The sequence below is a fragment of the Hemicordylus capensis genome, chromosome 2 (genome assembly GCF_027244095.1).
Source record: "Hemicordylus capensis ecotype Gifberg chromosome 2, rHemCap1.1.pri, whole genome shotgun sequence".
Lineage (NCBI taxonomy): Eukaryota > Metazoa > Chordata > Lepidosauria > Squamata > Cordylidae > Hemicordylus > Hemicordylus capensis.
The window spans coordinates 426,372,834-426,400,184 of NC_069658.1; the positions used below are offsets into that span (position 1 = coordinate 426,372,834).

At 47.1% G+C, this 27,351-nt stretch overlaps 2 protein-coding genes across 3 annotated transcripts in view; one reads left to right on the plus strand and one right to left on the minus strand.

Moving 5' to 3' along the window:
- The first annotated feature begins 816 nt into the window (after window positions 1-816).
- Window positions 817-18,073, plus strand: DDX23 (DEAD-box helicase 23). The gene is made up of 17 exons (XM_053303289.1): window positions 817-972; window positions 2,863-3,071; window positions 4,895-5,005; window positions 5,875-5,968; window positions 6,452-6,517; window positions 6,783-6,921; window positions 7,068-7,201; window positions 8,218-8,330; window positions 9,695-9,838; window positions 11,204-11,429; window positions 11,710-11,855; window positions 12,316-12,493; window positions 12,798-13,040; window positions 13,878-14,029; window positions 14,965-15,073; window positions 15,613-15,787; window positions 16,741-18,073. The coding sequence occupies exons 2-17, from the start codon at window positions 2,863-2,865 to the stop codon at window positions 16,962-16,964; spliced, it is 2,463 nt and encodes an 820-aa protein (XP_053159264.1). The 5' UTR covers window positions 817-972; the 3' UTR covers window positions 16,965-18,073.
- A 1,960-nt stretch (window positions 18,074-20,033) lies between these two features.
- CACNB3 (calcium voltage-gated channel auxiliary subunit beta 3) overlaps window positions 20,034-27,351 on the minus strand; it is a 36,898-nt gene continuing 29,580 nt past the window's right edge. For both annotated transcript variants that reach the window (XM_053303299.1, XM_053303298.1), the window contains exons 11-13: window positions 25,202-25,297; window positions 23,581-23,739; window positions 20,034-22,830 (exon numbers count right to left, since the gene is read on the minus strand). In XM_053303299.1, the coding sequence (XP_053159274.1) occupies window positions 22,516-22,830; window positions 23,581-23,739; window positions 25,202-25,297 (570 nt within the window). In that variant the 3' untranslated portion in view covers window positions 20,034-22,515. The remainder of the gene's footprint in view (window positions 22,831-23,580; window positions 23,740-25,201; window positions 25,298-27,351) is intronic.

Below are 27,351 nucleotides of genomic sequence, written 5' to 3' on the forward strand. Positions count from 1 at the left end.
ATGACTGCCAACCCAGATACCACCCTCTAATTTGAAGGAGGGGGAGATAATTTACATAAAGTTTCCTAGATTAGGCAAGCCCAGAGTGAGAAGCCCTCGCCAATCCTCACCCTGCCGTCTCCCCGCACCTGAAGTGATCATAGACATTCCCAGGGTTCCCTCTAACAGGGATTCCCAGATGCTGTTGACTACAAGTCCCAGAATCCCCTGCTGCAGGGACTTTTGCTTGGGAATTCTGAGAGTTGTAGTCAACAACATATGGGAATCCCTGTTAAGAGGGAACAATTTAAAACATATTTACTGTGCCTTGCCAAGTAATTCGAAGCAATCTCAAACGTAACTGAAACCATTACAAGGCAGTTAAAAAGTGGCGATTGATTTGCCTATCTTTAAAAAAAAAATAAAAATGCTGAGGGAGATCCACTCGCTGTAAACTGAAATATAAACGCCGACTTACTAAGTACTTACTTTCTTTTAGGGAACTGGTCGAGCAATTCCTCCAGAGAAATCCTGTCGCGGTCCCCACGAAGAAGAGCCTCGCTCTGTGTACCGCCAAACACGAATTGGGGAAGCTCCTGTGCGATCCCGACCAAACTACATTTCCCAGCATCCCACAAAAAAACCAGGCGGTAGAGCCAGTCTTCAGCTGTTACGCGAAGAGCCCTTCGGTCGTTGTAGTTCCTTTTTTGATACACGCAGGCTCAACAGCGAATCTATGGGATCAAGAGTACATGTCCTAGCGTGAGGCATTCTGGGACCCTCCTCCCCTTTCACACCCGGCTCGCGTTGCCTATTGGAAGTTGTAGTCCTGGTCCGGAGCTTTGAGGAAGGTAGGCCAGAGTGTATGGACTCGCTTTCCCATGATGCTGCACGGCAAGACGCTGTTTTTGTGGCCGGAATTACTGTTGACTAAGATGGCGGCGGGTTTGGAGGACTCGTGAGTAGCGACAGACGTCGAGAAACGTTATACAGGTGAGGGAGAGCTTTCTCTTTGGTGCTCTCCGCGAGTACAAGCAGGGAAAGGTCTTCAGTAGCAGAGAGAGAAGAGGAGAAATTATTGGAGGTGCAGGGAGTCCTGGGACTGTCCGTTTCGGCCTGAAGAAGCGAGGCAGATCTCGTCTCCCTTACGTACTGCCCTGCCCTCGGGTAGGGTTCAGTTTGTGCAAGGCCTCAGCCCCTGCATGTGTTCTCATTGCTGAGGCTCAACCCCTAGGATTTATGACGTAAGACTAGACGATGGTGCTCCTGAGCAAGTGCAGAGTACATTTTCCTTTTCCCTGGGTAAATACAAAGACCTCTACGGATCATCAGGAATTAGAATACTACACACACACACACACACACACACACACACACACACGCGCTCACCGCCCCCCCCCCCCCGGACTATAAGCACCCTCCCATAACTGAATTGTGAGATAAACCTTAGGTTGGGTGCTGCTTGGATGCAGGTCCCCTTAACTCCATCTTGGTTCTAGAGGAGGTGAACGAGGCCTTTAGAATTCAGGCTACTCTTTAGGAAGAGTGTGGGGTGTTGACTTGTTCCCAGTCAGTCCCCTGAGCGATTAAGATTGTCCCCTCTCTTAAATTCCCCAGCAGAAAGTGTGGAACTTGTGTGTACATTGTCAAAGGTAGCAACTGTGCAACATGTTTTGCTGCATGTATGCTCAGTGTGTGCATGATGCTAGGACTGGCTTCTTCATTGTAACGCCCAGAGGCCAGGGGCAGCCCCCATCAACCCTAGTGTGGCCCCCTGACTAATTCTTTATTGAGCCTGTGTGAAGTGTCAGCCAAAGCTGAATACTCTTCACGCTCTCCCTGGCAGCATGTAAAGGAGACATTTCCCATCATGTAGAGGAGACATTTCCCATCATGCAATGTTGTGCTTTGCCCAGCACTAGTGAGTCTCTTGTAAAGGAAACTGAGCCCTCTTGAGTTCCTGCACCTCCCAGTGCTTTCCCCATAGAGCTCTTAAGAGGGGGCTCAGTCTCTCTGAAAAGGCTCTCCCAGCACTGAGAAAGGTGCACCACTGTGTGGAAATCAGTACAGTGGGAAATGGCTCTCACACTGAAGGTTTTTTCCTGAATTGGCCCCCACTTGAAAAATAGTGAAGATCACTGTACTAGTATATGTGACTAGTCACCATACACCTCAAAAGAACATTATAGAACTGGAGAAAGTGCAGAAGAGGGCAACCAAGATAATCAGTTACAAGGTAAGGCTACAACACTGGGGTTTTCTGGCTTAGAAAAAAGATGACTTAGAGGTGATATTATAGAGGTCTATAAAATTATACATGTTGTGGAGAGAGAGAAATTTTTCTCCCTCTCTTACAACACTAGAACCAGGGGTCATTCCATGAAACTAATTGCCAAGAAATTTAGGCCCAACAAAAGGAAGTACTTTTTCACACAGTGCATAATTAAACTATAGAATTCTATGCCATGGGACGTGGTGATGGCCACTAGCTTGGATGGCTTTAAAAGGGGCTTGGATTAATTTATGGTGGACAGGTCTATCAATGGCTACTAGTCTGGTGGCTGTGGGCCACCTCCAGCCTCAGAGGCAAGATGCCTCTAAATACCAGTTGCAGGGGAGTAAGATTAGGAGAGAGGGCATGTCCTTACCTCTTGCTGTGGTCTTTTCAGAGGCATCTGGTGGGCCACTGTGTGAAACAGGATCCTGGACTAGATAGGCTTTGGGCCTGATTCAGCAGGGCTATTCTTATGAGTTCAGAACCTCCATTGTTGTATATCCACAGATTATTGGGACAGTTCTCTAATGGAGCATGAGTGTTGTTTTTTCCTTCCTTCCTAATGTCTTCCTTTCCTGCTGCAAACTAATACCATTTTCCTAATCTAGATGGCAGGGGAAACTGTTGAAAAGAGGGAACGGGATTCTTCGCCTGTCAAAGAAGAGCGAAGACGCTCACGTTCCGCGGACCGAGAACGTGACAGAGAGCGTGACAGGAAAGGCTCTCCCCTTGCCAAAGACAGAAAACGGCACCGCTCCCGTGAGAGGAGGAGAGGCAGTCGATCAAAATCCCGGTCCAGGTCCAAGTCACCTGAGAGGTAACTTTGGACTGGGTGTTGTTGAAATTCTTAGAGGAAGCTTTGTCAGATTGGCTTGCCAAAGGGATGGTTTAGATTAGTCAGCTTTGAGTGATGAGGTAGCTGGTAGCGATGTGCATGAACTGGCAGATGGCCAGTTCAGGGGCGTGGGAGGGTTACCTTTAAGGAGCAAGTAGGGTGCTCTTCCCCCGGCCCTGGGCTGCATTTTCCCCACCAGTGCTGCATTCAAAATTGCTGGCGTGGGGTGGCAACACATCCTCTCGCCGCCTGGTCAGCATCAGTGGTTGGTGTGCGTTCGTGACGTGTGCATGTGCACTGGCCACTTCCTGTCTGATGCTGACCGGGGCAGCAAGAGGATAAACTGCTGCCCTGCGCCAGCAATTTTGAATGCAGCGCTGGTGGGAGAAACGTGCTGCAGGGAGAGAGCACCCTCACTGCTCCTTAAAGGTCCTCCCCCACCCACCGGCGATCCGGAAAAGGACCTCCAAACCAGTTGGTGCACATCTCTAGTAGCTGGGGTTGGGAAGTGAGTTTTGACTGCTTTGATTTGACTACCAGGAGGAGTAAGCAGTTTTGCACTGAAGCAGGTTTTGTAAATACATCTCACCAATGATTTACTGAAGCAGTCTCCAGTTTCACACAGCAGCCACTATCGGATGCTTTTGATGTATTGAGCAATTGTGGAATCCATTCCATCTGATGCTTGCAGAGGTTAAAGAATGCTATGTCCATGTCTCTTTTGTTTGTGTGTTGTTCTATTCCTTTGTTATACTAGGGCTATGTTTACTCTGTCCTTTAAAAAAAATAAAATAAAATAAAATTCTGTATGCTACCTTTTGAACTAACAAAAGCTGAATTCTGACACCTGCATAAATTATACTGACAAAACAGTTATGGGGAAGGGAGCTTGTCAGGGAACCTATAGGCTATTGAAGCTCAAGTAGTAAAAATGCTACTCTGTCTTGACTCCTTCCCTTTGCATCTAACTAGGCAATGAGCCCTTGCTCACGATTAGGTGAGAGGGCTACTTAAACTTACCTTCCCCGCAGACAATTGGCAAGTCCTTGCTAGGCTCAAAATCGTGTGCCCAGATGATCACCAGCTTCCTCCGGTAGCACAGAGGTTGGGGGGCCAGGACGCATTGTCCCGGCCCTCGAAAATCCCATAGTGCACTGCACAAGTGCACGATGCATTGTGGAGATCCCCACAAAAACGGATGGGTGCCCGTCATTGCTACAGCGCCAGCTGCAAACAGCTGGCTCTGACGGACAATTTAAAAAAACAGGGCTAAGGGAGTGCTTAGCCCCTTAGCCCCATTTTAGAGGCGGGTTCCGCAGTTGGTTTTGCCATCACAGCGCTGGTGGCAGCTGCTCGCTTCTCATGAGCAACCAAGACCAGGCTTGGCTGCCTAAGCCTGGTTGCAAACCACAGTTGCAAGCCAATTTTTGCACCCTTGTGGGCTAGAAACGTGCTTCTAAAGAACAGAAACTGAGGATGATGTAGTCTATGCTCAGTACCAAATTCTGTACTTGTATGGCACCATCATAGAATTACACATACACATTTGTTGGCACTTTCTAGGTCTGCTATATAGTTCACAGTCATCTCCTCTACACAAAAGGTGGGTAGTGGAGTATGTGCAGATCATATAGGGAGCATTTTTTATTTTGAAGGTCTCATTGAAAAGAGAATTAAGTAAACTTGAATTTAGGCAGGGCCAATACACCATCTGTTTCTCACTGATCTGACAGAGGAGGTGGGAGCTGGCTTGATCTGTATGTTTTGAAACTTGTTCTACGCACAAACCATTTGCACCTTTGTAGGGACCGGCGGTATAAAGAGAGGGAACGAGACAAAGAGCGGGAGCGCAACAAGAAAGACCGGGAGCGTGAGAAAGACGGTCACCGGAGGGACAAGGATCGGAAGCGCTCCAGGTAAAACACTGTGTTTTCATCAAGGATGTGGTATGAATACGGCTGCTTTGGCAGTACTTTTACAGTTACTGTAGCCAGTGTGGTGTAGTGGTTAGAGTGCTGGACTAGGACCGGGGAGATCTGAGTTCAAATCCCCATTCAGCTATTATACTAGCTGGGTGACTCTGGGCCAGTCACTTCTCTCTCAGCCTAACCTACTTCACAGGGTTGTTGTGAGGAGAAACTTAAGTATGTAGTACACTGCTCTGGGCTCCTTGGAGGAAGAGCGGGATATAACATGTAATAATAATAATACTGTAGAAAACAGCATTGCTGTGAATAACTAGAGCACCACACAGTTGACTGTCTTTTGGGGAGGCCAGCTAACTTCATCTCTTTAACTGCATGTTGGATTTTAAGAAAGGCAACCTATAAAATCTGATTGGTGTTAATGAGGATCATGGGTGATCGTGATAGAAATGGGATGTGAGGCAGCATGCCTGGGTTACCATTGAAAGTGCAACAGGATTTTCAGTCACCATGAATGAGGGGCCTGAGGATTTGTTGAATACATTCTCTTGCCCACAGCACAATATTCTGACGCAAGCTGCTGATCAAGGCACAGCCATTTTTGTTTGCAGAATTAGTAGTGCTTTTCCTTTGCCAACTAGATGGTCTCCTTGTTCTGTATGGGGAGATGATTGGGGTACTTCTGGCCACTTCTATTCATCTGGGGTTTTCACTGTGATATGGTCAGTCTCCTATGATAACCAAGACCTGGAGCTAAGCAGCTTTTCTTGTGAGCAGTGTATTGAGAGAAAATGATCTTGAAGCAGTGGGGGAGAGATGCTTAACTTGCTTCGTTTCTGCCTTCCCCTGCTTTTGAGTAGGAGCACATCTCCAAGTCGCAACAAAGACTCCAAATCCAGGAAGGAGAGAGATTCTCGCAGAGATGAAGAGGATGATACAGCTAAGAAGGAAAAGGTACTGTATGCACTTTTCAGGTCTCTAGTATTTGCCTTCTTCCCTGGAACTTGGAACAAAAGAACAGCTGATTTAAGGGACAATGAATCTCCTACACTTCTCTCCCTTCAAAGGGGACTTTTTAAATAAAACAAATCTAAAGTCTGTGAAGTTCTTGTAGAGGTGTGTGTTTCTAGAATTTGTCTCTACTTGTCCCTTGGTTGCGAGGCTTCTCTACCACTGTCTCTCTCTGTGGCATCTTGATATTATTGTTGGCTTATTTGGCACATTGTGATAGTGAAAGGATAACTCTTCTCAATTATCCAGGTTGTTTCTAAGTTGCATAGATGCTATTTCAGATTCGCTTGTTTGGCTCTTGGGGCCATGCAGGAGCAGAGCAATGCCACAATATATATCCAGCATGTCCAGCCTGCAGCTGTAATTATACAACTCCTGTTCTTAGTTCTTTTCTGGGATCTTGATGGCCATCTCTTTTGTTCACAGGCTCAGCCACTGTCTCTTGAGGAGCTGCTGGCCAAGAAGAAAGCTGAGGAAGAGGCTGAAGCCAAGGTGAGAACATAAGGTGTACCTCCACTTTATTTGCTCCCTCTACCAGTCCTGATTTTGCTCCTAAAAGGTGGTGTGTGGATGTGAGTCTGTGTATGTGTATGGGATTATAGTAGTGAGGGTATGTCTTGGAGTGTATTTCTTGGCAGTGTCTGCCAAAGGTCTGCCAAATATCCCCGCCTTTTCATGGTCAGGGTTTTTTGCTAGGGAAGGCATATGGAGTTTCCTTTCAGCCACATCACCTTGCTCTGGCTCTGACTTCTTGCAGCCCAAGTTCCTTTCCAAAGCAGAACGAGAGGCTGAGGCCTTGAAACGCCGGCAGCAGGAGGTGGAGGAACGGCAGCGGCTGTTGGAGGATGAAAGGAAAAAGAGAAAACAATTCCAAGAGATGGGAAGGAAGATGCTCGGTAAGGCTTTCTTCTTGCTGGGTGATCAGATATCCTGTCTCATCTGTGGGCACTTAGTGTAAGGTAGTAAATGACTTCCCTGCGACTGGCATGTGTGATCCTGATGCCACCCTTCCCTGAAAGTCTATCATTTGCTCTGTCTGTAGAAGACCCCCAGGAGAGGGAGCGACGTGAGCGGAGAGAACGCATGGAACGGGAAACCAATGGCAATGAAGATGAGGAGGGCCGCCAGAAAATCCGTGAGGAGAAAGACAAGAGCAAGGAGCTGCATGCCATCAAGGTAGTGCTTTCTGGGCTGAACAAAGTCTCAGGCCTCCTATCTTTATCTCTAAGAGGTGAAGATAGGGGTTAATGGAGTTAAATATTGGCACTGAAGGATATCTTGTTGATTTCTTTTTTTAAAATGAGATTTATACTGTTTTTCAACCAAGTTTGCCTCTTGTCTAAAACATACATCTGAGATGCGCCAGGTTTTTTCCAGGTTAAAGTCAACTCGAACACTAGACTTCAAATAGTGTTTAGAATTAGTCAGTACAGATCACAGTTTGACATAGCCTATATCAATAAAATCATTTCAGGATAATTGTATGTCACAGCAGAACCACATTTTGGACCATTCACAAAATTAGTCTTGCATGTACCAGTGTATTGACAATGATTAATCGTTGGATTCAAACTGGGGGTGGGGTGGGATGGGGGGGGTGGATCTGTGAATTGGGTCCATAGTTTGTGTATTTTTACCATTTCCTCCTATAATTCCCATTTTGTCCTGTTTACAGCTTTTTAACCTTAATGCTCAGCTACTGTAATGAGCTCTTTCGCTGAACGTTTGTAATGTGCAGCTGGAGAAGAATGTAGCAGTCCAGCTCTTGCCTAATTGAGAGCCAGTATAGTATCCTGGCTAAGAGTGTGAGCTGGGAAGCCCCTGATTCAAATCTTACATCTGTCAAGCGCATTACGTGCCCATAAACAAGTCACTGCTCTCTAGGTCTCAGTCACGCATCTGCGGCATGGGGATGGTAATACTGACCTACCTTACAGGATGGTTGGAATGCTTACAAAGCTCTCTGTGGTTTAGAGTAATCTTTATTTGTGATATATCCACTATGGGGTGTTTTTTTTCTTAACACTTTTCTTTCTTGAAAAGTGACCTAGATTTTGTATATGTAAAAAAAAAATTTTTCTTGTAATTTTCTTGTTGTTTTGATGCTGTTAGCCACCTTGGATTTCTGTTAGAGAAGAATTATGGAGTATAAATTCACATCAATGCTTGTGACTTCTTTCTTCCCCTCACAGGAGCGATACTTAGGTGGGGTCAAAAAGCGGAGGCGTACTCGGCATCTCAATGACCGCAAATTTGTCTTTGAGTGGGATGCTTCGGAGGACACTTCCATTGACTACAATCCTCTGTGAGTGCCTCTTTGGGAAGTGGATCTTTGTGGGGGATTGGCTTCTGCTCACTAGCATGGAGAGAATGTGCTCGTTTCTGCATCTTTTCTCCTGGAAAGACTCTAAAGGTCCTCCTTTCTCATCGGGGCTTTAGTATTCTGGTATGGTTGCAAAGAACTAGGATATTCCTAGCTCGATGAGGAGAGGATGACTGAACTGTGGAATCTGGCACTTTATTATTATTATTATTATTATTATTATTATTATTATTATTATTATTATTGATTATTAATTCAATTTCTATACCACCCTTCCAAAAATGGCTCAGGGCGGTTTACAAAGAGAAATAATAAATAAATAAGATGGATCCCTGTCCCCAAAGGGCTCACAATCTAAAAGAAACGTAAGATAGACACCAGCAACAGTCACTGGAGGTACTGTGCTGGGGGTGGATAGGGCCAGTTACTTTCCCCCTGCTACATAAAGAGAATCACCACGGTAAAAGGTGCCTCTTTGCCCAGTTAGCAGGGGAATGTCACATCCCTCTACCACAAAAACACACGTTCTACCATGGGGGTAAGTTTGCAAGCTAAGCAGGGTTTGTGAAAACTGGCTTTCTTTGGATTCAGGGGCAGCTTTCTCATGAGGCCATGCGAGGTGATGGTCCCATGTGGCAAGTGCAGGCTCCTCACTCTCCCCACCAACTGCTGTAGGCAACACCTGGCTACTGCTGCCACCCCACCACCTCTGTGCCACTGGCCTGACCCACATGTCCCTCAATGACCTCTGCCCACCTCACCAACCCGGATGCTGCCCTTTTCCTCCTTGCCGCTGGATGGGGCATGCCAAAATTGCTTGCATGGCATGAGGCAGTGGTTGCTGTGCATCCTGCTCGGGCAGCTTGGTCTCTCTTCTTTGCCACTGTGCTAGCACCAGTATATGGTGTCTCCTGTCCAAGCACCAAACTGGTCTAAAGACAAAGGAGGGGCTTGGGTTGTAGAGCTCGGCAAGACCTCTGCCTGCATCCTTGGAGAGTGGCTGCCAGTTGTAGTAGACAGCACTGGGTTAGATCGATATATAAACCAGTTTTGTACGTTCATCTGAAAGGAAGTTGATGCTGGTAGAACATTGTCATGGGAGACAAGAGCAGCCAAGACAGAACCTACTTGCTGAGTCCATTTTTCTCTCGCCCTGTCTGTGCTGCCGATGCACTTGGGCTTCTTAAAATCTGCAGTCTGAGGACTGGAAACGTGCTCCTCTTTGAAACAAAAGGTTGGGACCGGAGGTTCTCAGAATTCTAGGGTATCTAGCAAATTCTGTGCTAGAGAGGCTACCTCGCACCATTTGAGCACCATCATGGCTGTTTGACATTCTGTTTTAACAGGTACAAGGAGCGACACCAGGTTCAGCTGCTGGGACGTGGCTTCATTGCTGGCATTGATTTGAAACAGCAGAAGCGGGAACAGTCACGTTTCTATGGAGACCTAATGGAAAAGCGGCGCACACTGGAGGAGAAGGAGCAAGAAGAGTAAGTTGCATGCAGGAAGGGCAGGTAGATGCTGGGATTGCGGGGTTTAGGACGGGGTCTGCAGCTTATGATAAATGGTCAGCTCACATTATGCCACTATTGTTTCTCTGAATCTAACTCTTCAGCTGGGGTGGAAAGGATTCTCTGTGGACATGTACAAGGACCTTAATTTGCTGCAAATCCAAAACCAAAACTCTTGAACCAGGAAAGCCAAATTCTGAAAATCGTCACTGTGAGCAGAATAAATTATGCAAGCTATTAAAATCACACACATACTGGATTATTTGTTTTCATCTCTTGGATTAGCCACATGTGCTGTTCAACATTCACAGGAGAGGAGAGAGCTTGCTTGAGCCAGTGTATCTAGTGGTAATTTGTGGTTGCCACCTTTCTTTTCTGCCAGAACTTCTGTGCTTCTGTGCATGGCAGCCAAAAATACTGCCTGTAAGATTTTTATTCTGCCCTTCCTCTAAAGAGCACAGATCTCACCCCCGCCCCCTTCTTCACTAAAATCCTGTGCGGTAGATTAGGCTGAGAGACAGTGACTGGCCCAAGGTCACCAGGAAGTATTGTGCCTGAGCAGGAATTTGAATCAAGCTCTTCTTGGATTCACTGCATCACACTGCCTCTCACTATGTGCAGCTCTTCTAGATATAGAAAGTGATGGGAATGCTTCACCTGTTGATATTTTGCCATCCATGCAGCTGTTAAGAACGGATGAAACTTGCCTGCCAGGAAAAAAATAGCAACTCTATGCTAGTGTGATGCTTTGTAAAATATTTCAGTAGTAGAAAAAGAGGAGAAAGTGGTATATTGGAGAACAGTATAGTTTAGTCTAAAGAGGGCTGCACAACTTTGGTCCTCCTGCAGATGTTGGACTACAAATCCCATAATCCCTGACCATTGGCTACTTTGGCTGGGGATGATGAGACTTGTAGTCCAAAATGCAGTCCAAAAGCTGGAGGGCTGAAGATGTGCAGCCCTGGTCTGAGGGATAAACAGGTGGTTGTGAAGGTTGAACCAATTCTTTCCCTGGGTAATGAAAGCTTTACCCTCATCCCTTCTTGTGCCATGGTTTTGGGCAGAAATATACTCATAGCAGTAGGAGCTGGGAATCTGCTACCTCTTTAAAAATGGAAGTTGGGACTCTTGGGGATATGTTGAATGTACTGGATTCTGTGCTGGAAGCCAAATTCCATAGTTCTTGGAATGATCATAGTCTTGTAGTAAATGAAGGTTCCTACATATATGCTTTTTGTGAGTAATGGAAATGACCCACACTGGCTCAGTGTTTCTTTATCAAGCTATTATGGCTGTAATCCTTTTGGTCTGCTTCTTCTGACCTTCTTCCCTCCATCCCGGCAGGGCACGTCTGCGCAAGCTGCGTAAAAAGGAGGCCAAACAGCGTTGGGATGATCGGCATTGGTCTCAAAAGAAACTGGACGAGATGACAGACAGGGACTGGCGTATCTTCCGGGAGGATTATAGCATCACTACCAAGGGAGGCAAGATTCCCAACCCTATCCGTTCCTGGAAAGATTCCTCCTTGCCCCCTCACATCTTGGAGGTCATTGACAAATGTGGCTACAAGGTGAGGTTTTTTGGTCCTTTGGTCAGCCATTGTACCTTGAATTTACTACTAGAGTGTGCTTAAGTATATGTCTTTGGCAAATGCAATACAAAGGAAGAAGGCTGGGAATTGGGGCTTCTGTGTGGGTGACCTTACTCTTGGAAAGGCATATTTAAGAATCTAGGATAAGGGCTGAGTTAGGATTCCTGAGTTTTGTTGCTGTCCCCTTGAACTCTCTTGGATGACTCCAGTGAAGAGGTTCAGCTCTATGCTAACAGATTGTGTCTCTTGTTCTGCACAGGAACCTACTCCTATCCAGCGTCAAGCAATCCCCATTGGCTTGCAGAACCGTGACATCATTGGAGTGGCAGAGACTGGCAGTGGTAAAACTGCTGCCTTCCTTATTCCACTACTGGTGTGGATTACTACACTGCCCAAAATTGACAGGTGAGAGAGTGACGGGTAGTGATACACCTGGATCTGACACTTTTCTAGAGGGAGAGGAGGGAAGACATTCTAGGGGCCTGGAGATCAGAAGAGCGTCATGCCTGGTACAAGCCCTGTCTCTGGTTGCCACAGGACTATTAATTGTTGACAGATGATTTTTTAGGATTTGTCTGTAGTGATTGGAGGAAAAGCCAAACATTCTGCTGAGGATGCAACACCTGTTTCTTATCACAAGGGTAAATGTATTTCCCAATGTGTCAGATGGATCCAGGTGTCAAAGAAATACAAGCAGTTGAATATCCAAAAGCTTCCTTCATTTCACACAGTCTGCTTTAACCGTGCAAAGACTAGGGCCTCTTTGAGTGGGAGCCTGTCTGTCTTGTGAGATCATGTAGGCCAGAGAGAGAGAGTGCAGTTTCCTAATTTCTCTGAGGCTCAACATGTGTGTTCTCCATTGCAGGATTGAGGAGTCTGATCAGGGCCCCTATGCCATCATCCTGGCTCCTACTCGTGAGCTGGCCCAGCAGATTGAAGAAGAGACCATCAAGTTTGGAAAGCCCCTGGGCATCCGCACAGTGGCTGTCATTGGTGGCATTTCACGTGAAGACCAGGGCTTCCGGCTGCGCATGGGTTGCGAGGTGAGGAGTAGGCTCTCTTGGCTACAAATGTTAGGATGAATGTCCCCCTGTTCCCAGGCATAAAAACTCCTGTACATTGATAGTGCACTGTAGAAATGATAACCAACAATCATGCCTAGCTTAATATTTTCTATCTCCATCGTTTGGCTTAGCTGCCCTTCCTGGACAGGGCACTGACAGATGCTATATTATTTCTTCCCTTTGTTGTGGGGAGAATGCGACGGGGCAGAGGCCCTAATTTTAAAGACAGACACAGATTCATCCCTGTCTCCATAAACCTGTTGTCTTCATCTGAACTCCACAGATTGTCATTGCTACGCCTGGCCGTCTCATTGATGTACTGGAGAACCGTTACCTGGTACTGAGCCGCTGCACCTATGTGGTACTGGATGAGGCTGACCGCATGATTGACATGGGCTTTGAGCCGGATGTGCAGAAGATCCTGGAGCACATGCCTGTCACCAACCAGAAGCCTGACACAGACGAGGCTGAGGACCCCGAGAAGATGCTGGCCAACTTTGAGTCGGGCAAGCACAAATACCGACAGGTCAGTCCTGCTTGGATACCTTTGCTACCGGGTCCAGTGCTTTAACTTGTAAAATGGAAGGTGCCAAGGCTCACGTGCACCAGTGAATGGCACCCTCTGACACAGAAGCCAGTCCCTTAGTCAGTAGTGGCCAACACACTTCCGATTTAGGAAGGCATACCTGTTCCAGAGTTCAGGTTCGTGGGGGTGGGTGGGAAGGAAGCTTCATGTAAGTAGCAATGACTTTTTCAAGGGGGGATTCTTTTTTTAAAACAGCTTTAAAGTGTACTTTAATTGAAAAAGAGGAAGGCAGAGAAATTAAAGTCAGCCACGTACATGGTAGAAAAGAAGCCCCAGTGCTTACTACTCAGGGAAAGATGATTTGAAAGGTCTGAGTACTCGTGGAGAGTATTCAGTATTTGATTTTTTTTGCAAGCTTAAAAAAAAGATATTTATCAGCAATACAGTAGAAAAATTAATGGGGCGGGGAGAAAAGGGGAAGAGGGATGTGTGGGGTGTATCAAAGGCTCAAGTGCACATGAGGTGCTATGTAGTGGCAGTAGGGGTATCAGCAGGCTTCTGTGTGCCCGTGGAGGTTGAAGTATTCAACAAGTCCAAACTGGATTCTTTTTCATGTGACGTATTAGAACTAGATGTATGGAGAGACTGTGTTCAGTAATAATAGGAGGACACTTCATGAAGAGGACAGCCTTAAAGGGAACTTTAAAATCTGTACACTTCCTGCATTGTGATGCTAGCATGCATTCACTTGCTCTTCCTATAGAAAGAGACTGGAAGCTCTGCTGTGGGATGAAAAGTGGGGCTCCCTTTCTCTCATGACCTCTTTCTTCCTTGTAGACTGTGATGTTCACAGCCACCATGCCACCTGCTGTGGAGCGCTTAGCCCGTAGTTACTTGCGCCGACCAGCTGTGGTTTACATTGGCTCAGCCGGCAAACCACATGAGCGCGTGGAACAGAAGGTCTTCCTTATGTCGGAGTCAGAGAAGAGGTACAGTCCTGGTCGATGCGGGAGGTGCAGGGCAAGAACTTCATTTTGGGTTGTCCTTCCCACATGCTCCAGAGGCAGGACTGTGCAAATTAGCTTGAAACTTTAGGAGCCTGGGAAGGGGAACCTGGTTCAGGATTGGCAGTTGAAATTTTGGGGGACCATTGTTTGGGTCCTCAAAGTGTGGTATCAGGAGATCTCAAATTGGCCTGCCAAAGTACATTTTATGGACGGCTGTGTGTGCTGAAAACAGCAAAACAATTCTGTGCCCTGGCCATTGAACTCCAGCACTGCATTGTATGCTCTCTCTGTATTCTCACAGAATTGCAGCGTACATGTGCTCCTGATTGTGAAGGAGGGTTCCTACTGTAATGCAGTTGTTTGAGAGGGATTCTATGGATTGGACCTATTGTGTTTCCTTTCAAAATTCCTTGTGACTCCAGCTGTGAAACTGTTCCTATCTTACACAAGTAGCAGATTGGGAGAGGGACTTGGGTGCCGTGTACCTGTTTGCCAGAAAATTGAAAATAATGGTGGTTTCAGCCACATAAAGAGCTTCATAATTACTCATATCCTGTAGTGTGGGATTAGTGGGTCAGGATAAGGCTTTGATGTCCTTTGTGTGAGTGCAGAACAAAGATTATGGCATATGGGTCAGATAGATTGCGAGACTGGGGAACACAAAAGATGATTCACCCCCCCACACACACACACAATTTTATTTTCAATAAATGCTGTCGGCAAATGGAAGCTTCAGGCAGGATTATAAGAGTTGAGAGTGCAGTTCCTGGATGCTGGCATCCCAGATGGTATTTTATGAGAGACAAACATTGGTAGGAAAGAGGGTCACATAGAACCTGGTTGCAGATGCCAGACCCCAGTGCACATGCCCCACCTGCTTGTTTAGTCCTTGTCTTTTCTCTCCTTCCCCTGTGCAGGAAGAAACTCCTGGCTATTTTGGAGCAGGGCTTTGATCCACCAATCATCATCTTTGTCAACCAGAAGAAGGGCTGTGACGTGCTGGCCAAATCCCTGGAGAAGATGGGGGTAAGCAGTATTTCTTGGTTGGGTTGGAGAATTCCAAGGGCCTTATGGGGCTCACCTGTCCATCTTTTGAGGCATCCAAGCTTCCAGAATGGGGCCCCCTGGGGGGTTTGATTTGTGCTTTGGGAAGATGCTGTAGGTGCCCTCTTCCACCCTCACTGGCAGTAAATTGGACCAGTATATTGGAGTAGAGCTGTTGAATAATAGCAGCTGGCAAGATGCTTTCCTGCTGACTTTGCCGAGCCCTGTTTGCAGAAGTCTGACTCTAGGAACCTTACTGCTGAAGGGAGAGTTCCTTGCTAATTTTTGGTCTCGCAAATTCCACACTTTTCCCTGCAACAGTATTCTACACACTAATCAACTTTTTTTTTTTTTTTTACATTAGAGTACCGCTGGAAGTACTTGGGCATGGCAAAGCATTCTGGCCTGCTTTGGTCTCCTGCACAAATAACTGTGTGTGCATCTGGAGACAACCACTGCTTGTTCATGCCTGCCTTCTCTTCCCCCCGACTTAACCCATTATCTCCCCTCCATCTCCACAGTATAATGCCTGCACCCTTCATGGTGGCAAAGGTCAAGAACAGAGAGAGTTTGCCCTCTCCAACTTGAAGGCTGGTGCCAAGGACATTCTGGTGGCCACAGATGTGGCTGGGCGTGGTATTGACATCCATGATGTGTCTATGGTGGTGAACTATGACATGGCTAAGAACATAGAAGGTGAGTTATCTAGTACTCTTCCCTGCCTGATCTTTCGGGCACTCTTTTGGCTGACATGCCTTGCAGTGGAATGTGGCATCTCTGTCAGGGGGATGCAAAGAGATTGGAAACCAGCTGCATGACCCTCAGGGACACACTCATGCAACTGAATAGTCCTTTGGGAAGAAGGAGAGAACAGCAAAAATCGCATCCCTTTCCATCCATGCTGGGCTGTGGAAAAAGGAAAACATGCTGCTAATTTCCAGTCTCCCTGCATCCCTACAAGGCTGCTTCCATGGCCAGAGCACTGCAGGGAGTGTCAGCCACTGCCTCATAACTGAGCCCTCCCTCCTAGGAGGCACGACTTTGGCCATTCTTGCCACTGAATGATCTAGCTGAATTGATGCCTGAATGAAAGATACTGGGGTAGTGTGTTTGGTGTGTTGATAGCCAGAAGGCCCAGAAGAACGCTGTGCACTGTAGCTGTTACCACCATTCAATCCCAAAGTGATGTGAATGATCACACGGAGAGCTAGTGTTCTATAATGACAAAGAGTTTGGGCCAGGAAGCAGTGTTCCCTCTAACCGGGATTCCCAGATGTTGTTGGCTACTAGTCCCAGAATCCCCAGCTGCAACAGCTTTTGCTTGGGAATTATGGGAGTTGTAGTCAACAACATCTGGGAATCTCTGTTAGAGGGAACACTGCCAGGAAGTCCCTGGTACAGTTCTTGTCTCAGTGGAGAACTCACTAGGTGACCTTGGGCAAGCCATTATTTTCCAGCCCTATTCGCAACATGGGGATAACCTTACTGAATTGTTTTAAGGATGCATGATACGTGTTTTGAAAACACAAGTCTGACAGAGTGCATTGTTGTTTCTAATCACTGTCATACAATTGTTAAGCCATGGCCAGACTTTGCATCCTGCACAAGAGGCAACTGTACCTTGACCCTTCCTTCCTTCCTGCTTACAGATTACATCCATCGCATTGGTCGAACAGGACGAGCCGGCAAGAGTGGTGTAGCCATCTCTTTTGTCACCAAGGAGGACTCTGCTGTCTTCTATGACCTCAAGCAGGCCATCCTGGAGAGCCCAGTTTCCTCATGTCCGCCAGAGCTAGCCAACCACCCAGATGCCCAGCACAAGCCAGGAACCATCCTGACCAAAAAGCGGCGAGAGGAGACTATCTTTGCCTGAGACCCACCGAGGAGCCCCTTGAGAGGCCCATCTAACAGTGGCCAAGGGACATCCCGGATCCTGGACAAGACTTGAGAGAGAGAGAGTCCAAGCATGAAGATGCTCTTCCAGACTCAAGTGCTTTGTCTTTAAGGAAGCAGTGGCTTTCTTTTCTTCGTCAAATGTAGGCACACCCACCCATCCCTTGTGCTGTTGATGTGACACCCAGCACAGAATCCTGGACCAAATAATGGAGACTCCAGCCCAAAAACGTTAGAAGGGTCTTGAAAATCCTGATTGAACATGTCTCTGGACTTTATGCTTATTGGAGCTTATGTTTATATACTACCAAGGAATACTATTCACCCTAGAGTAATGAGGCTGGGCTAACTGAAGCTGTGGCTAGCAGTTTCACTTTGCTGACTGGTGATGCTTGATAGCTTTAAGTTCCTGTGATCTTGGCGTAGATGTGCCTCCTGCCACCTGTTCCTTCTCGCTCCCTTCCTTCCTCTCTGATCAGGCAAGACAAGGGTTTTGGCCCTGCCTGAGCAAAAATTCAGGTTTTGGGCATTTTAGCTAGAATGCTTCAGGTCCTTGTTTCCTACTTCAAAGACAGACTTTTACTCTGCTTCCAATCCTGTTTCAACTTGGTAATTTCAGAGAGTAAAGGAGCAAGATTTCTTGAAGAAGGCTTATTTTATCCAGAGACTAGCACTGGCCCCACACAGAAGGCTGGAGGTGAGGTGTGAATACAGAAAGACTGGTATTTTTCCAGTGATATTTTTGTGTTCCTATAAATCCATGTGAAATGTTGCTCAGGACTGTCTCTTACTGTTAAGCTTGGCTTGATTCAGACAGTGTCCTCTATGTAGAAGTAGTATTCCTCTGCCATGGTGTGTGCTGCTATTGTGCCTTTTGAATGCAGCAGCAGCAGCCCTAGAAATGGGCATTTATGGGATGGTCCAATAGAAGTAAGACTGTTTTCTTGTTTGTGTGAGTGAGAGAACGTGCAGAAGGACCACAAAGTTGGGTTTGAAATGGGACAGTAGGAGGGGTAGAATAAAGGGGGCCCTTCTATTCTAAAAGGAAGCTCTTAAACTTAACTTAAAATAAAAATTGTGTAGAAATCCTTTCGCCCTCATTCCCGGAGTTTTCTACCTTTCCCAAATCAAGATTAAGAGCATGTCAGAATTAAACCAAGACTGTTGTTTTCCTTCTGCCAGTTGACATGACAGCTGCTACATGCTCTCGGGGCCAAGTGTGCAAGTTGGACTTGGAAAAACAATGGCCTCTTCTGGGGGCCGCCACTTATGTGATGATTTGCATTTTTATATTGGACACTTCAGTACCAAACAGACAAGTCTGTTCCCAGTTCTGAAATGTCTCATGCGTGTTTAAACGGCCACTTATCTAAGCAAAAATACATGGAAGTGGCAATCTGGAAAGGAACCGGGTCCTGCTTCTGACAAAAAGGTGGCCCTTGAAATGTACATGCATCATTAGTAACCAAGACAAGGCACATGTGTTTAGCAGCTGGGTAACTGTACCCAATACAGAGTATCAAGTGAGAAGCCACTTTTGTTGCAACCCAGCAGAGGCCAGTGTGTTTGGCACGTGTGGCATGGGTCAAATCCAGTGCCTTAGTGCTCTTCTAGAGCACACTGTAGCATGTATGTATGTAGCCCTCTGCTTGGTAAGCTAAAGGCACAGGCAGCGCCACCATGTGGGAGAGGCAGGCTGGCCTGATAATGCTATAGCGAAGACTGCAGCTCCTCCTGTTCCTGTCCAGGATTGACTGGCATACCCACCCTCCTTCCTATTTGTGGCATCTGTGCTGCAGGATGGTCACTCATATTGTAACCTCATTTGGCAAGAGGAGTGAATGAGCCAAGAACTGCATAATATTACTCCCACTGCAGTAACTGGAATAAATTACAAATAATTCACCAGGTTGATATGTAAATTAAGAGCCCACAATTAATGTTGGTCTTCTTTCATGAAATTTGAATTTCTAACAGGAAATGGGGTAGCAAAGAGATGACATTCAAGGCAGTAAGCTACAATTTCATACCAACTTACTAGGGAGACTGATTCACTGAACTCAAATCTGCTTCTTACTGCTTCTAATATGCTGTACATATTTAAGGGCAGTGGCTGACATACAAGGCAAGAAGGATGCATGCTCACTGCTTCCACGTAAATAAGGTGCATGCTATTAGCATTCCCTCAGAATCCTACTGAAGACCATGTCAGTAAAGGGTATGAACTGGAAGCCTGTAGCCAATTCACTTGTTAACAGATAATGTCCCACCTCACCCATTTCCCACAAGTGGCCTTAAATTATTAGTGTAAAGCAGGACAGCACAACCTCAGCCTTCCAGCTGTTTTTGGACTACAATTCCCATCATTTCCAACCACTGGCTGATAGGGATTATGGGAGTTATAGGCCGACATCTGCAGGATGTTTGTGGATCTACAAATTTGTGGTGCTTTCTTGTAAAGAATGAGTGTTCTTTACACCACTCCTGGTGTAAGGAATGAGTCAGGAATTCATAGCTGCACCAATTCCCGTTCTTTTAAGAATGTTCCAGATCTAGAGCTTTTCTGATCATGAAAGTTGCTACGTAAGGTAAGTTGCTTTGTAAGGTAGCTTTGCTACTTTACAAACTTTGATTGGATTTCTACCACTTCGTGTCATGGCTTCCTTCAAGGAATCCTGTGAACTGTAGTTTGGTGAGGCACCCTGAGGTCCTGCCTCAGGGAAGTAGAAATGAATGAAAGGCCTGATTAGTTTGAGAAAGCACAGGCCCCAGTTCACAGGCCCCTGCCCTACACGCACCCCCTTCTCCAATAAGCTGCTCGCCTGGCCCTAATGGTGTTGCCTTGGGAGTGGCACTGTGTTATAACCACAACACTGTCCTAATTTCCACCCTCTTAGACCTATGTAGTCTTCTTGGGAAAGAACATAAGAACAGTCCTTCAAGATCAGGCCCAAGGCCCATCTACTTCAGCATCCTGTTTCACACAGTGGCCCACCATTGGTGTACTCTTTAAAAAAGAGACACACACAAAAAAGACAGACAAACCGAATTCTATAAACAGCAAACGCTTGTTTCAAACCGCTTACAAGTTGTCAGGGAAATAAGTGCTCTCTACAAAAGAATAGTAACAAAGCTGTTGCCGTGGCCAACTTGACAGTAGCCACGGGGACAGAACCCAAAGCTCCCTGCCTCTGAAACCACCTAAGCCAGAAAGGGGAAGAAACGTTTCCCTTGGCTCTGGGCGGGCCAGAGCATATGGCAGACACTGTCAAACAACTCCTGATAGTAGTGCGCAGTATTTACAGGCTGATTTCTGATAGGTGTACGTGCTTTTTAAGGACAGGGGCTGCCTTTCCTTGCCCAGTGAAGTGTTTGAGGTGCCTTGGATGGGGGGGGCAGGGGGAAGGAAGAGCAACTGGGCATTTGGGGCAGAGGGTTTGTGCATGAGTTAGGAAGCAGCTAATGGGGGTGGCTCTAGCCCTATTCCTCCCTCCTCAAGGCGGAATTCAAATAGGATGGGGGTTAGGAATCACAGCCAAGTAGCGAAGCTGGTGTGTACCCAGCATCTCCCCTCCCCCCATGGTCTCGAAATGGAAGATCAAGGCCTCATGCAATTCATAGAGAAGTCCAGGGAGGGTGGAGAATAAAACACAAAACTGCTCGTGCTGTGGCTTTACAAACACTGTGGTCCAACCAGCTCCCGGGGGTGTGGGGGGGCGCCTGTGCACTGAAACGAGACAGTCTCTGTGAGCAGAGGAAGGGGCTCAACCCCAGGCTGAGACTTGGACCACAGTTCCCCATGGGTGGTGGCTTAGCCACTCAAGGCTTTTCATCCTGTCTAAGCAAACCACATTGCACCTCCCAACCTTTTATTTTAATACTTTAGGAGGGTGTGATTTTGAACTGAAGAGAGATGAAGGTACTTAACCCTTTCCTTGCTGTTTTCTGCTCAAACTGGCTCTCTCCGAGTTGCTCTTTCGCCCACTGTGGAACTGGATTTCTGTGATGGGAGGCACAGCTGGGGGCATGTGTATTTTGAGTGGGGAAAGAGCCAGCTTGGAGAAAGGTTAAGCACCCTCCTGCTGCTTCTCCACACAGTATCATAACCTCACAAGTCTGCTTTTCATTATTATTATTATTTTTTTTTAAATCAAGGCTTCATTACAAGCATGTGCTGTAAAATGGAAACTGCCCCTCTGCTTCCTAAGCAGCAGTCAGGACATGGGTTGTTCATGGAAGCCAAATCACAGAGAGCAGAGAAGGAGATTGGAAGCAGTTCTGAGGTTACACTGAAGCGCCTGAAGCACAGGGTATTGTCTCCATGCATTCACAGGAGTAGTGTGAGGTGAAGGCCACACATCCCTCCCATCAGCCATAGCAGCAGCTGTGGACTCTGCAATTCAAAAAAACATACACCCCCTTCAGAAGAATAGCTTAGGGAGGCAAAGTCACCCTCGAGCCATTTCTTTGGGCATGGTGAGTTGTCTGTGGCATGTCACAGACAAGTGGTGAGCAGGTACCTTGCCACTTCTTGGATCACTCCTCCTATCTTGGTTCATGTTGAGGAGGTGGTCAAGCTGTTCCTGGATTGTACCACTTCAACGAAAGAGATCATATGGCTGAATGGTCTTCCATAGAAAAAACATTCTCTGCACATAGGAAACTAGGCGTCAGCAAGACCCAGTTTTCTATATGCAGCTATCTTGCCGTTATCTCCCCCAGTTCTTCAGTGCATCCAAGCACCTGCACATATGATCACCAATGCCACACTACATAATGCAGCGGCTTTGCCAGCCTCAGCTGTTCGTCTGAAATATTTGCAGGTCACCGCAGTTCCTACAGCTGACCCTCTTGTCTCATCACACATGCTACACTGAATCCAATGAATGTAGATATGTGGACAATACCCTATGTGTCCAATTTTTTTTTAAGTGCACTGTGTAACTTCTGAACTGGCCTGCAGCAAAGCATGGATGGACGCCAGAGGTCCTATGGCAAGGCAGAACCTGACATTTTGGTTCTACCACTTGTAATGTTTGCAAGGAAAACACAACCCAGGGTCCTTGGCTGTCAACCCCCCGCTTTGTCCTAACCCGGCTCTCCTGGAGTTGGGGGAGGGGGGAGAAGTACCACAATTTGTAGGCCTCTTTTTCTCTCTCTCACACAGCCTCTCTCCTGGAGACGCATAAGCCCAACTCCTCCCCGCCACCACACAGAGAATGGAATTGGGATGCAAAGCCGCCGATGGAATATACCCTGCAAGGATGTTATCATGGCCCTCAAGCAAAGGCGGGCAAGAGAGGTCACCCAGCCCATGTTTAGGAGTCAGGCAGCTGTGGCTGTGTCTGGGGTTCCATAGATAGCACCTGTATACTGGGGCAGGACTTGTATACTGTGGGGCTCAGCTAGGAGGAGAAAGAGAGGAAGGCTTTGATCCCAGGCAAGATGGACCAATTGACTCAGTCCGGGAGACGGCCGCAGTGGCCTGGCCCTCTGTCCCTAGCTGCCTGGCCCAGAGGTGGGAGGAGGTCTCAGTAGCTGTCCTTGGCCCAGGGCCGGTTGCGCTGCCAGTTCCTCTCATTGTGGTTGTGCTCAGAGCCGCGTTCCAGAAGGCGGTCCTGCGAGTCGTGGCCGTTGGTGCTGTGGAGGCCGCTGTTGTGGTTGCGATGAGGCTGGTACAGGTCAGTGTAGGCATCTGAATATTCGTCCTCCAGGTGCCGGGAGCTCCGCTGAGACGCCGCCGTCCAAGTCTTGCGGGAGGCGTCACTGGCTTCATCTGACTGCATCAAGCTGTCGTGCTCCACCGGGGAGCGTTCGTTGCCGGGCTCACCTGCTGGGGCCTGGTTCTGAGGCCAAAAACAAGAGCCAGTCACAACACAGCACCCTCTGCTGGTGCTGTGGGGCATTCTGCATTTGAGGAATAACCCAGCCCTCACTCAACCATGTAGTTGTGTAGCTATATTCAGCACCCCCCACCCCCTGTCTAATTAAAAGTTAGCTACACCTAAGCCCTGTGGAAATAACTCACTCATGTCAGATTTCAATGGGGCCTGAGCATAATTAATTGTAGCTAGACTCCAGCTAGGAGGCTTAAATTTTCACATACACTCGAGTTTCAAATTCTTCAATCAGAATAAATTATGGTGGGTAGGAAAAACAGGATATGTTTGTTTACATTTCCTTATTTAGCCTAGTTTAAAACCAGGTTTATGAGATTGGACGTTTTAGACAGTGATAGAATGATGAAAAGAATACTTACAACACTTACACTGAAGGCATCTAAGTAGCCTCTGAAAAGAAGGCTGGCTATACAGAGATCCTTTTACCCTCCCTAAAAATAGTGGTTGAGGAGGGGTAGGTGGGAAGTGTAGCTCTCCCAAGAAGATGCCCCCGAGACTGAATAGAAAAGAGGGCCTGGTATATGCCAGTGAGGTTTCTGGGGCAGTATATATCAGAGTCCCAGATGTTGGAGACAGGCCAGGAGAAGCCTGCTACCTTTGTGACCCGCTTGTTATCTGGATGGTTGCTGCTGTAAACAAATTGCTAGACAGACCTTTGATCTGCCTCAGCAAGCCTTTAAAACATATTCTTTATACCTGCAGGCCTGGAATGGCAGTCGAAGGTGTCAAGGGGTTCTGGCTGCCGAGTGTGTGCGAGGGGTGGTGCGTTGCTCGCCAGTACACCTCCAGGTACTCAGACAGGTGTTCACAGGCATCCTCCAGCTGGTTCTCATCCAGGATCACGTCAAAGAGTTCCTTGGAGGAGAAATGATAAGGCGGGGTGGGGTGGGGTGGGGTGGTGTCAGCCACAGAAGGCAGTGGGAAGGTAGAGAAAGGGAGGAGATCCTCAGCAATAGGCTAGTGACACCCACAGACGAGGAATGGTGGATGTGCCAGAACAGGAGACTTAAGGGACTGGGACCCTGGAGTACAACACCGAAGGCTGGCTTCTATGGTCTAATATCTATCTATCTATCTATCTATCTATCTATCTATCTATCTATCTATCTATTCATTCGATTTCTATACCGCCCTTCCAAAAATGGCTGGTTTACACAGAGAAATAATAAATAAATAAGATGGCTCCCTGTCTCCAAAGGGCTCACAATCTAAAAAGAAACATCAGATAGACACCAGCAACAGTCACTGGAGGGATGCTGTGCTGAGGGTGGATAGGGCCAGTTACTCTCCCACTGCTAAATAAAAGAGAATCACCATGTTAAAAGGTGCCTCTTTGCCAGGTTAGCAGTCATCTTGACTAGGTTGCAGCTAGACTCCCATAAACACCTCAGCCAAACATATAACCAAATGCAACAAATAAATAAACCTTTTATTATTAAAACCTAAGCTGCTTTGGGAGCCGGTCCTGGCTGAAACAAGGGATAGAAGTGGGGCTGCCACTGTGTGCAAGAACCTGCCACTTGTCCTGGAAGGAAACCCTTTTCCTTTTTTCTGAATGTGCAAGGACAGGCTCCGAGGTGAGGGAAAGGCACTCTGCACATGTTTAGAAGCACTATCTTAGATGTTACTTTCCATCAGTTTCATGATACTGGTTTCTTTAGCTGGAGGAAGTGGCACTTGCAACAGGCTTTCCCCCCCACTTGAGCAGCAGAGGGTGGGATGAGGAGGTGCCGTACCAGAAAGAAGGCCCTGAGCGCAGGGTTGAAGTTACAAGTGCCACTGCCAGGAGGCAACTGAAGAGTGTGACAGTCAGGCTCAACAACCTGCGGCATTAGGCATCTAATTAGGCATCTAATTAGGGAAGCTGTCGGTAGCTCCCAGGCATATCTGAAGTATTTCTCCAGGTGTTGGGGCTGGCTTCTCCCTCCCTTCCCTTCCAGACAATACTGCAAATTGGATTGGCTGACTGAGTGGGAGGGTGGCCGTGCCATTTTTAATCAGAGATGCTTTTACTTTCCCATTAGTTTATCGCCAACTTCCTTCCTCCACAAAGATGCTTCTCTTGCTCCCATGCAAGAAAATTCTCCAGGAATTCATGGGGGTTGGTGTTAAAATCCCTTGTTCTGTAAACATAGATTTTTGTATAAGCTGCCATTTTGTGCCTGGCTCCATCTTCCCAAACCACCATAGTAACTGGCTTTGCCTCCCTGAGCTGCTATTTTGGATTGGCGGCTCCCAAGGCTCTGTCAAAAAAGTAGCTCCTGGGCTAGGAAAGGATAGGACAGGGACCAGGGGTACGTCCCTCTCTGAAACTCACCGGAGGACACTGCACAAGCTTGTCAGCTGCCATCATCTGCACATTGAGATGTTTCACCTGCGATTTCCCTCTGGACTTGATAAGCCGCTGCAGCACCTTCCACAGGAAAAGGAAGACACACAATCACAGACCCAGAAGGCACCCAATGGACCATTTCATCTCAGCACTATAGTCTGGAGACTCATGGTACAGTCACCTGGCAGAAGCTAAGTTGCTCTGTCTGGGAACCCTAGACACACCGCCTTGAGTTCCACACAGGAAAAGCCAGTTATACAGTACATGAAACAAACTAAGAGCAAGTATAGCATATTGGCTAATAGAAGACTGGGCAGTGAATCCAGGAAGTCCCTGGTTCAAATCTCACCTCTGCAATGCAGTCATGTGACATGCTGCTGTTGTCTCAGTAAGGTCTGAGGCAATATTGTCTCTGCCTCAAACCTACCATTTTTGAAGGCAGAGTCCCCCTGTGCTTGGTTTTTTCTGACCTAAAGTATGAGTGTATATGTCTGTGAGAGCGAAACTGCTGCAATAGGGGAGTGGGCTTTAATGTTTGTCCCCAGCATGGTCTGAGTCTGGATCAAGCCCTCCCTTGGCTGCTATGTGCCCCAGGAAAAAAGTTCCCAGATACTGTAAGAAAGCTACCTTCCCAGACAGCACAAAAGCAGGGGCTATTGTGGGCACCACCACTAGGGGTTAATGGCTAATATTAGTTCCCCTTCTTATGCTGTTGCTGTGGAGAGAGGTTGGTTATGAGAGTACCATCCTGCCACCCCACCCCGAAAGGGACAAACAACATGTTACACAGGAGATCCATGGTTCTCTCTCTCAACCTTTTTTTAATCAAATAGGCAACCTTACCCTGGCTCCACCTTCATTAAAAATGAAACTTTTGGGTCATCCAATCACAGACCTCCTGTGTGATGTGTACTTTGGCCCTTCTTGCCCCGATTCCACCTGGAATTCTGATAATACAAGTAGCAATTGGAGGGAACAGACACAGTGCAGTTTGAGAGGTGACATCATTATATTATAGGGGGCGGAATCTCTGGGTTGCAACCGGCAGCTCTTGCTGAGACAAACCTGTTAATGTTGTGGTTTGGGTTTTATAGCTTAAAACTAAGCAGCTTCCCTGGTGCCACCCACAGAAGAGCCTTGCTAGAAGGAACCAGTTGTCTAGCACAGTGTTTCTCAACCACCGGTCCCTGGACCGCTGCCGGTCCCCGAAGGCTTGAGTGCCGGTCCCTGACTGGGAGTCAACCCCCCCCAACTGAAATCAAGGCACTCACTTCCTCAATTTTGCACATGGCATGGAAGAGGAAGAGTATCACGGAGGCATGGGACCCTTCTTGTGCCTTGCCTTCATGTGCTGCTGAGATCTTCCTACAGCTATCTTATTCCCTATCTTTACAGCTTCAAACTGTATGCGGTGCGGGGGCATGGAGGAAAAAGTATGGCAGTGGGCGCCACTTGAAGGGCTGCTGGTTCTTGCATGCTCATTATTTGCAGCCAAAGGTTGGTTGATTGAAACCCAGCTGCCTGTTGTGGTCAAGGCGCCTTGAGAGGGAACGCTGTTTCCCTCTTGCATCAGTGGGGCTTGCTTGTATGTTGTTTTCATTGGCCCCATGTAGCTTTTGAATTTTTCTAATGGCCCAACATACCCTCTCCACTGAGTAATCAGAAGCACCTCCACCCCCACCCCGCACATACTGAAGACATACTGGAGACAAATTTGTTCACCCAGGCTTTTAGATTCAGGGGTTCTCAACCTTGGGTACCCAGACATTGGTGGACTTCTACTCCCATAATCCCCAGCCATAATGGCCAAATGCCATTGTTGTTGGGGGTTATGGGAGTTTAACTGAGAGACCCAAGGTTAAGAACCCCTAATATTCCATGTTTGCAAAAGATTCCAAATTTAATTATTTTAATGCTTATATTATTTTCATTCTAAACTGCCCAGAGATGCATGTTTGGGGCAGCATAGAAGTCTGATAGAGAGATAGATAGACAGACTTGAAACCCCTTTACTAACTGCTGGTCCGGGAAACTGCGCATGAAGAATGTAGCGGTCCTTGAAACTCTGCACGAAGAATTTAGCGGTCCTTGACTCCAAAAAGTTTGAGAAACACTGGTCTAGCATAACACTAGGG